The sequence below is a fragment of the Atta colombica genome, unplaced genomic scaffold (genome assembly GCF_001594045.1).
Source record: "Atta colombica isolate Treedump-2 unplaced genomic scaffold, Acol1.0 scaffold277, whole genome shotgun sequence".
NCBI classification, from domain to species: domain Eukaryota; kingdom Metazoa; phylum Arthropoda; class Insecta; order Hymenoptera; family Formicidae; genus Atta; species Atta colombica.
In genome coordinates, this window is record NW_017259378.1 from 1,438,617 (window position 1) to 1,449,227 (window position 10,611).

General features: G+C 27.5%; 1 protein-coding gene across 1 annotated transcript in view; it reads left to right on the top strand.

Moving 5' to 3' along the window:
• The window catches only part of LOC108689794, a 9,218-nt gene extending 2,313 nt beyond the window's left edge, over positions 1–6,905 (top strand). Inside the window, exons 5-7 of the mRNA XM_018196728.1 lie at positions 6,457–6,525; positions 6,645–6,734; positions 6,846–6,905. Coding sequence (XP_018052217.1) covers positions 6,457–6,525; positions 6,645–6,734; positions 6,846–6,905 — 219 coding nt within the window. The remainder of the gene's footprint in view (positions 1–6,456; positions 6,526–6,644; positions 6,735–6,845) is intronic.
• Positions 6,906–10,611: the final 3,706 nt, after the last annotated feature.

Sequence of the window (10,611 nt, forward strand, 5' to 3'; positions counted from 1 at the left end):
AAATAAAAAAAACACAGTATTCTTTTTTGTGTGCCAATGTTTATATATTATATACAAGTTATTAATATATTATATATATTGTATATATATATAAGTACAAATAAAAGTATATCTATCATCCATCTATAAGTTTCAATAAATAATAAAGCATAAATTGAGCATAAATTGAATAAGCTAATTGCTTTAATATTCCTAAGTGCCTTAACAGAAATTGTGTATTATCGTTATCATTCAATTTATACAACCAATTGATCAATAAAGGTATAGTTTGAAATAAAAACTTTATATGCAATAACAAAAACTATTCATATGATTTTAATTGTTGCCATTTTTAATGATTAATTACATATTTAGTTTAAGAATTTAATATTTGCCATATTTAATCATTCAAGATTATGGTTTAGCGTACATATACTGCTGGTTTGGTCAATTTACTATTTCCTGATGTCATCTGCATTCTTTTTACATGTATTTTATTTTCGAGGACAATATATGTTATTGTCTAGAAATTTCTACAACGTTATTGTCAATCGTGTTTGGAATATACCATGACAAAGTAACAAAAAATGTTATAATATTTGTGTAATAATATTAATAAAAACAATTATTATAATATACATAATTATTTAATGTAAACATATTTTTGTTTTGTTTTAACAATTAAATAGATAAAATATGTATATAAAGATTGTAATTCATAATACATTAAATTTTTATTATTAAATTTTGCACTTATTCAATAATAAAAAATTGTGATAAATATTCCGATTATTTATTAATCTTAACATATGGTTTATTATCAAAGTCATAACCTTGAGTGATCATCAAATATTTAGGCCATCAACCCGCAGTTAAAAATAAGTTATTAACAGAATAAGCTTCATTTAAAACTTCAAACAGAACATGATTTTTGGACAAATTAAATATTAGACATAGGTTATACAGCTGTCAACTTAAACATTACAAAGGGGTGAAACTTTATAATCATGAAGATTTAATTTTTTCCTATAAGCAAAGGGAGAGAGGAGTATACACGTATTTTGCTCAGAAAATTAAAACTCCTGTGGAACCTTGTTCTGCGTGGAAAGTTGTAAATTTTGCTTTGTTTTTTAAATCTTGCTTCGCGTTAAATGCATATGCGTAGCTGCAATCATTTCGCCCTTTTTCCTTTTAAAAAATAAGCTCATCCATCAAAAACTAGACACATAAATCTGAATTAAATCACGTTTTGGGAAATTGTAACTTACATGGAACATCGTTTCATATAGATATACAATTTTTTATGCGAAGTTCAATTGAAATATGATTTTTTAAGTCTAATTTTTTTAGTAATTGGGCTCTCCTCTTTCGTAGAAAAAGGTAAGTTTTTTTAATTGTCTTCGCATATATACCGGGTTTCAGATCATCCGTATACTCCATTTAAAAACAAGAGAAGTGATTATTTTAAAGAATATTTCAGACAAAATTGTTGGGGATCAAGTAATGCATTACGTGGCAATATGCTATTGATCTTGAGTGGCGTTGTGAAGGTCATGTCATGATCGACTTAAATTTTTTTAATGAGCACCCGTATTTTGCATAGTTGACGTCAAGACGTGTTCGAAACATTGGTTACAAATCCTTTTTAGTTGAGATATTCCTGAGTTATGAAACTTCAAAGTTTCAGTACGGCATTAGCATCATCAAAGATATATTTAATTCAAGCCGACCTCGACTTTCGCGACGCCATCCAAGATCAATCGCATATACCCAAATAATGCATTATCTTGTAATACTTGATCCCCTTTACTTGAACAACTTTTGTTTGAAATATTTCTCAAAATAATCATTTTTCTCATTTTTATTAGAGTATACGGGTGATCCGAAACACCCCATATACTTTTCAACGCAAAATAAAGTTTCACATAAATTCACTACTTACTAATTACACAAAGCAAAGTTCCAGAGTACCGACTTTCCGAGCAAAGCGAGGTTCACCTTTCGATTGTTATTTATTAAAAAGTTATTATTCAATCAAAATTAGTAATTATTTCCTTGCTTTATATAAAGAGTCGAATAATTTTATACAGAGAGAGAAAGGTATGAGGTGGACGAATTCAAGGAATACAACTTTCCACACGACTTTCACCCCGCATTCTCCCTCTCCCCGCCCTTACCAAGGAACATACGACTTTCCATGTGAAGCGACTTTCACTCCATCTCACCCTCTGCTAAGATGGGCAGTTTTTTACACGAAGTGAAATGAAATGAATTTCGCTTCGTGTAGAAAGTCAAATGTCCCCCTTGGCAGAAGAGATAGAATTCCTTTCGTGTGGAAAACCTTACGTAAGGAAGAGTATAGAATAGTTTCTAATGTAACATATAGTAGATATAAGACGTTATTTTATCAAATTCTTTTGTTAATACTTTATTATAATTTTTTAATGAGTAACGAGCGACGGCTAAAACCTGTTGGAAGTCACTTAGGATCACTCAGAATCATGACTTTGACAACATATGTCAAGATTAAGGTCATTAGGGCTCCTCTAACCGCACGTTTACTCTAGTGTATATATGAGCAAAAATAAAAGTATTAGGTCGTCCGGAAAGCTCGTGCCGCAAAAGATTTAAATTTAATAAATGAAATTAAAAATTTAAATCTTCTACGTTTCAATTTTCCTTCAAAATCGGCACGAACTTTTCGGACAACCCAATATATTCATCACTATAAGTCCATCTATAAGTTTCAATAAATAATAAAGCATAAATTGTAATAAGCTAATTGCTTTAATATTTCTAAGTGCCTTAACTGAAATTGCATCTACTATCGTCATTCATATGAATTTATACAACCAACTGATCAACAAAAGTACACTTTGAAATAAAAACTAAATGTACAATGACTAAAAATATTCGTATGATTTTAATGCCATTTTTAATAATCAGTTACGTAGTTGGTTTAAGAATTGCTATATCTAATCATTCAAAATTATGGTTTAGTGTCACATATACGCTACTGGTTTGGTCAGTGTATTATTTCCTCTCATCATGTGCATTAATAACTTCTTTTAATGAGTGTTATTCTTCCGATTTTCAATTTCTCATTTATTTAGAAAGCTTTATAACGATATTATCAATTATGTTTGGAATATATCAAGATAAGGTAACAAAATGTTATAATATATATTTGTAACATTATTAGTATAAAACGATTGTTATAATATATTGGGTTGTCCGGAAAGTTCATGCCGCAAAAGATTTAATAAATGAAATTAAAAATTTAAATCTTCTGCGTTTCAATTTTCCTTCAAAATCGACACGAACTTTCCGGACAACTCAATACATAATTATTAAGAACAAATATATCCTTGTCTATTTATGTATTAAATATGTACAAAATATATATATATATATAAATTATAACTCATAATACACTAAATTCTACATTTGTATAATAATTTGTTTAATAATAAAAACTGTGATAAATATCTCGATTATGAATCTATATATAAGTTTTTAAGGTTATTACTTTGACTGATCTTCAAAAGTTTTGGCGTCAGTCGTTCGTTAAAAAGTTATTAACAGAATGAGTTTTATAAATATTACATGATGTAATATTTCATAAATACTACATTTATGAACAAATTAAATATTAGACACAGGTTATTTAGTTGTAAATATAAAGGGATAAAAATTACAAAGGGATAAAATTTTACTATTCTCTGAACTTCATTTTATCCTAAGTAAGTAGGAAGAAAGATGGAGTAGACATCGCACCGCTTGGAAAATCCAAATTCTTGTGAATATTTCACGTGGAAAATTGTAAATCTTGCTTTGATTTTGGAGTCTTGCTTCGCGTTAAGTGTGCGTGCGTGCGTACGTGCGTGCATGCGTGTGTGTGTACGAATGCAGTGCGGATTCTGCTCTTTTTTCTTTTACAAGGAAAGTTCGATACACTATCAAAAAATTAGATAACACATAAGTTTTGATTGAACTACGTTTTGCAAAAGTTCGTATGTGAAACTTCATATGAATGTATGTATAACTTTCCACATAAAACAAGGTTCACCTATGTGTCTATAATCTTTAATAATGGCCTTTTCTTCGTACAAAGATCCATTGCCTCCACGTAATATTCTTCAACGCGAAGCAAGGTTTTACATGAATTCACAATTTCCCACGCAAAGCGAAATTAGTTTCGACTTTTGATACGAAACCCACATCACCTTCTCCTCTGCTTATTGGCCGGATAAAACGAAATTTGTGATTGTATAGGTCCTTCCCTATCTACAAATTCACATAAATATGTAAATATGTTAATAATGTGATATTTATATTAAATAAAATTTAAACTATGAAGTTAGATACATGCTTAATATGCATAAGTATATTGTAAACTTTTTGTAAACTTTTTGGTAATAATTTTTTAACGAGCAATTATTGGGGACTAAAAATGACAAACTTTCCGATAATTACTCATAATCATGATCTTGATAACATACATCAAGATCAAGATGCGGCTAACTCTTCTAAATGTACTATAATATATTTGTCTATTTCACATTTCATTTTTGTGACAGAAATTCCAAAATTGTTTGAAAAAATTTGATATTATCGACAACATCTTGCTAAAGCTAGGAACAATGACAGATTATGACACTCTACGCAAAAAAGGAATATGGTGTGTCTTAGGATGGGTTTTCATAGTTATATTATCAATATACTACTCAGTTTCATTACTAAAAGATAAATGTGACGGTGATATTGTATTAATTATACTTCGCTCCATTCAACAAGATTACTGTTTACATATCAATCTCATAAATGATTTGATTAATGCAAGTCTCCTTCAGTTAGTATTTCTCTTTACATATATTTATTACTATATTGTTACTTTATGGCTATAGCTATTTATACAGGATGTTTGGAATTTAAATGTCAAAACTTCGAGAGCATGTAAGGGATCAATAAAGAAAAAAAGTCCGATACAGATATGCCCGTCTTTGCTTAGTTTTGAAAAAAACCAGTTGCTTCGTTTTCACATTGCCTCTGAAGTATTGTATTATGGCGCTTTCACACCTTGACAGAAAGCAGAAAGTGGAAAAGCAGCCAATCAGAACTTGCGCTGTTAACATTTTCTTTTTTATACTACTTACTACCAATGCGATTGGCCACTGCTTTTCTGCTTTTTACTTTTCTATCAAGATGTAAACGCGCTTATCGTCGCTGAAATCGTGTACGAAAACAATAATAATAATTCCGTTTTCAGATGAAATTTTTTTGTTTGTTTATATTTTTGCTTTTCTTCTGTAATTCAGTTACTCATCAGAAATCATCGAGAGAATTGCTCCTGTTACAATATGTCGCATACATATTCTAATATTGAATATGCTGATATGGTTTTCATGTATAATTTCTGCGATAAGAAGTCAATATTTTGAACAATATCTACATTAAGCAAATAAATAATATGAATATACAAATACAATAATAAGTGATGAAAAAGTACAAAAATGAAAACTACGTTTTGTCTTTTTTGTAATTTTCTCCAAAACAAAACAAAAACGATAATCATATCTCAGAACTTTTTTTTTCTTAGTTTATCGCCTACACTCCCACGCTCCCAAAGTTTTAACATTTAAATTCTAAACACCTTGTATAAATAACTGTATAGTTATTGATGTATGTACATAAAATTAAAGTGTAATGCATAAATATTTTACAATTTCTAAACTAAAAAATTTTAAAAGTACTTATAAAATAAAGCTACTGTTTCGATTAATTTCATTTCCCATCTATTCTTTTTATATTTAGATACACAGGATTGAAGTTTGACGAAATCAATGAACACCTTCAAAATTTAATGAAGAATCAAAAACACGAAATAACACGGGCCTGGAAAAATCCTCGGATATGTCATTACCAACGCAGATTTTCGAAACCACTAAGTAATAAATGTATAACGTGGATTATTATGTAAGAAATTTTATGTAAATTTTATTAGTAGTAATATCATAGGAAAAAATTAACATTCATAAATAACAATATACGTAAAATAAAACTGAATATTTATGTTTGTCCAGGCATCTTTATTTAGAATTATGCAAAATATCCAGTGATATAAACTCAATATTTGGAATCCAAATGACTATCAAAATGGCATACAATTTTATTTGGATAATAATTGACTTGCGCGAATTTTTCAATCTAATATTTATTGAAAATTATGAAAAATCTAAAATAGTGGCTCTCTCCTTATTGTCGTTCTACTTATCTCATCACATTTTCAAATTCCTGCTTATAAATTTTATGTGCGAAATAGTCAGTACTAAGGTAGATTAAATATCAAGAAATATTAATTAAAAAAGTGTTTATAATAGATAAATCAATGTAAAGCTTATTATTGACATCTTAATTTAAAATTAAATTAGAAGTTTCATTAAGATGCATTCTTTAATGACATTAAACAAATTTCAGGCAAATTCAACAGCAAATTTATTAAATAAATTATCCTGTACCACTTATGATGTTGAAATTCGTGAAATCGTAAGTTTAAAAATAAATTCATAAAGATATTGTTAAAATACATATTAAACGTATAAATAAATCAGCAAGACATGCGAGATATTAAAAGTAATACATTTTTTATACATTTTTTTATACAGATTTCACAATTTTTATTACGAATAATTCACGCACCCCTTAGATTCTATGGAATGGGGCTTTTCCAATTTGGTTTCAAATTTCTTTATAAGGTACGTTATATTTATTATATAATTAAATTACATAATTAAATTACAAATACTACAAATAGTCAAATTTGACAAATATTTAAAAAAAAACTTATAAATTGCCTTTATTTTTAGTTTATCACATCTCTTACGACTGTTTTAGTTATATTAATACAAGCACAAGCAAATAAGTAATAATTTTTATCAAATTAAGACAAAGTTCATAAAAAATACTTTAATGATAATATATACAACATATAATAATACAATACCATATAAATCATAATGTGTATAACACATTATGATTTATATGGTAAATGAGTTGTAGGAGAAAGTGAAGGAACTGTGCGCACCTAAGGAAAATTTATTGCTCTTATATTAATCCACTGTTGACTGAAGTATCCAAATATTCCTTGTCTGGCATGATACTTATTGACATTTGAATTTTTTTATATATTGACACTTCACCACTGATGGTTTTTAAATTTTCATTATACCTGTTATTCATTGTTGGTTAATCTAAGATTGTATTTCTGCGTTTTACATGAGGATACACAAAGAGGAAGGCTTTGTAAACCGAAACAATGGTTGATTATATTAATTTAAAGTTAATTTAATTATAGCTCAAAATAAACCATGATATTGTGTTAATTTTTATAAAAATGTTAGTGTTAGTCATACAGTATATGAAAAACGGATAATTGTGCGCATTTCAAAATGTTTGCGCACTGTTGCCCGCCGCGACCTAACTCGATATGAAATACGATTACTTCAACAATTCCTAACCAAACTTAATAAATAACAGCTCAAAAGATGCATATTAATGTATTTTAATAACGTATGCAACTTTAAACAAACAAATTAAAAATACCACCTTATTTTCTAAATGTTAAAATAACAAGAAAAAATATGATTTCATTTTTTTTGTATTTTTTTAGCTAGCTATGTATTTACGTATCTAGTTATATCTTAAAAGGATGCCCTCCTGCATAAAAATTTCACCACAGTGATGTCTTCATTGGAAAAATATCAAATCATAATTACCCGCTGCGCATAATTCTTCCACTTTCCCCTACAATATCTTCTAGATTTAATTCAATATCCTTATATAAGCTTTAAAAGAAAAAATTAATATTTGAAAAAACAATTAATAATATTTAGCAATAAAAGAGATAAATAAAAGAATACTTCTTAATGTTATTTATCAATTTTATTTTTGTACTATTCTTTTCGTTATAAATCCAAATAGTTATTTAATTTTTTTTATATAAAATAAAAAAAATTGACCACCTGTGATATTTTTTAAAACTCCAACTAATATCATTATTATCAAAATATCATATATTACTGATTGTTTTCCAACTTATTCATATTTGAAAACATTTTGGATATATATTTACTCACAATTTTCTGATGAAAGTAAAATAGAAAAACAAATATTAAACGGAATAACAGTTACTATGTTACATTAAACAGTTTAGAAAGTGTGTCTGAAGAATGAAGATTTTAATTAATATAACATTGTTTTATTGTTTTAGTTTAGTTTAGAACGTAATTGCATATTATTGAAAGTTCATAGGAAATAAGTAATAAGATATAAAAAAGTGTATTAATAAATATCCATATAAAACAATGTTTTGCAACAATTCACATTTTATCACCCCTTGAGTGTAAAAATACCGTAGATGACTATTCCCGAAATTAGAAAAACTCATTTTTTACATAAAGTTTTCTTATATATAATATCCTAATATTATTGAACACATTTTTTTTTTATTAACTGCCAAAAAATTTTTATTTATCAGATTTATTTTTATTTATACAGGGTGTTTGAAAATAATTCCCAAATATTTCATGGACAGGTAGAATTGACTAAACTGAGTCGAAAGGTCCTCTACCGTTTTGTAAATTTCCCCAATAGTTAACAAGATTAACCCTTAAAGATAGCCGAATACGCGCACTCGCCCGGCCTACTACTGCGAAATGTATATGTCTACCGATCGCTTGGCGCGCGGGCCTTGGGAGTTGGGGATTGGCTGACAAGCGCCGCGCCGCGCACACCGTCGCAAGCCTCCATAGCTCGGACGGTGCGCTTGCCAGATTATCCCCACGGTCCCCATGGTCAGCGCGCCAAGCGATCGGTAGGCGTATTACTTCGCAATAGTATTCGGCTCAGTTTAGTCTGTTCTACTTGCCCATGAAATATTTGCGATTTTTTCCGCGATTATTTCCAGACTTGTATTATATAATAATCCATTAATAATTATTGTAATTAATAGAATCAATGCGTTTTATTGTATGAAAATGTTGTAAGTACTATATTTTATCACATACCAATATTTAACGTGGAAAGTGCTATTATAATCAAAGAAAAATGAATTGTGCAACTTAAAGATTGTAAATACATTATATAATTGACATATTTATTTGAACTTACAACATTTTAAATTATATTTTTATTTGAATTTAAACTGTTTTGAATATTTAATACGATTTTTTAAATTAGAATTACTTAATTAAAAAATTTTACAGAGATAGATTGCTCATATCTTTAACTATTGCGGCAATTTCTTATAGAATTTTTTAAATGATAATTTTCAAGAAATGTCTTTCCTTCTAAAAAATTTAAAGAATGGCATTTATTATATTTTGCCACGGGCACACCTTCACACTTCAATTAATATTCATACTATCTCATGTTACATAATCATATTTTCAAATATATACTATATAACATCATTATACAGTATTTCAAATTCAAGATTTAAAATACTCTATAGCAAGATAGTTTTCAAAAAATTTAATATAAATTTATTTGTAAATTTTTATTTTAGCAATTTCTGAGGAATAAGGATTTAAATAAGGATTAAAAATTACAGAGTATGTTTAGATTTTTAAATGGTTACAAGTGAGCATATAAGATAATATTGAACGCGTGATCAGCGCTCACTAATATCTATAAACTTACGCACCGTAACTCATGGACACGTGACATCACATAGTCTATAATTAATCATATTTAAACCCTTATTAATCTCAAATATTACTGCTTAAAATAAACATTTATAAATAATTTTTTTATTTTTTTGAAAACTCTCTTGTTATATTTTGAATCGCGAATTCTAAATGAACAAAAATATCATAAATATAAAATAAGTATAAAACACATAAAAATATTACACACAATATTTCTATTACATTTGTTTATTATGTATATGTTTATTATGTTTTTAAAGAAAAAATATATTTTTCATCCATTTAATTTCGAAATAATAAATAGTGATACATAAATATTATACTATTTACTTTAATATCCATAAGTGCATGATTAAAATTACAAAGATGCGCTGTCTTTATTCTTCGATATAACCTATGCAACCAACTAGTCAATAAAAAGACAGTTTGAAGTAGAAATCGTGAGCGATGACGGGTATTCGAACAATTTTAAAACCATTTTTAATGATCAGTTATATGTTAGGTTTGAGAATTCACAATTCATCTAATTATTTAAGACTATGGTTCAATGTTCTATATATGATATTAGTTTGGTCAATTTATTGTTTCCTCTTAACATCTGCATTAATATCGTCTTTTAATAAGTTTATTCTTATCGAGGACTACATTTGCTATCAATTAGAAATTATCACGACTTTATTATCAATCATATTTGGTATATATCACGATAAGGTAAGAAGATATTAAAATATATATAGTGGTAAGAAAATTAAATTAATATTGTAAATTATAATACATATAATTATTAATAATTAGCAATTTCAAATATATGCAATTACAACAGATAGAAAATATATAAGGCTTATAATTGAAAGGATATAAAAGTTATACATCTAATTCTCTCTCTCTCTCTCTCTCTCTCTCTCTCTCTCTCTCTCTCTCTCTC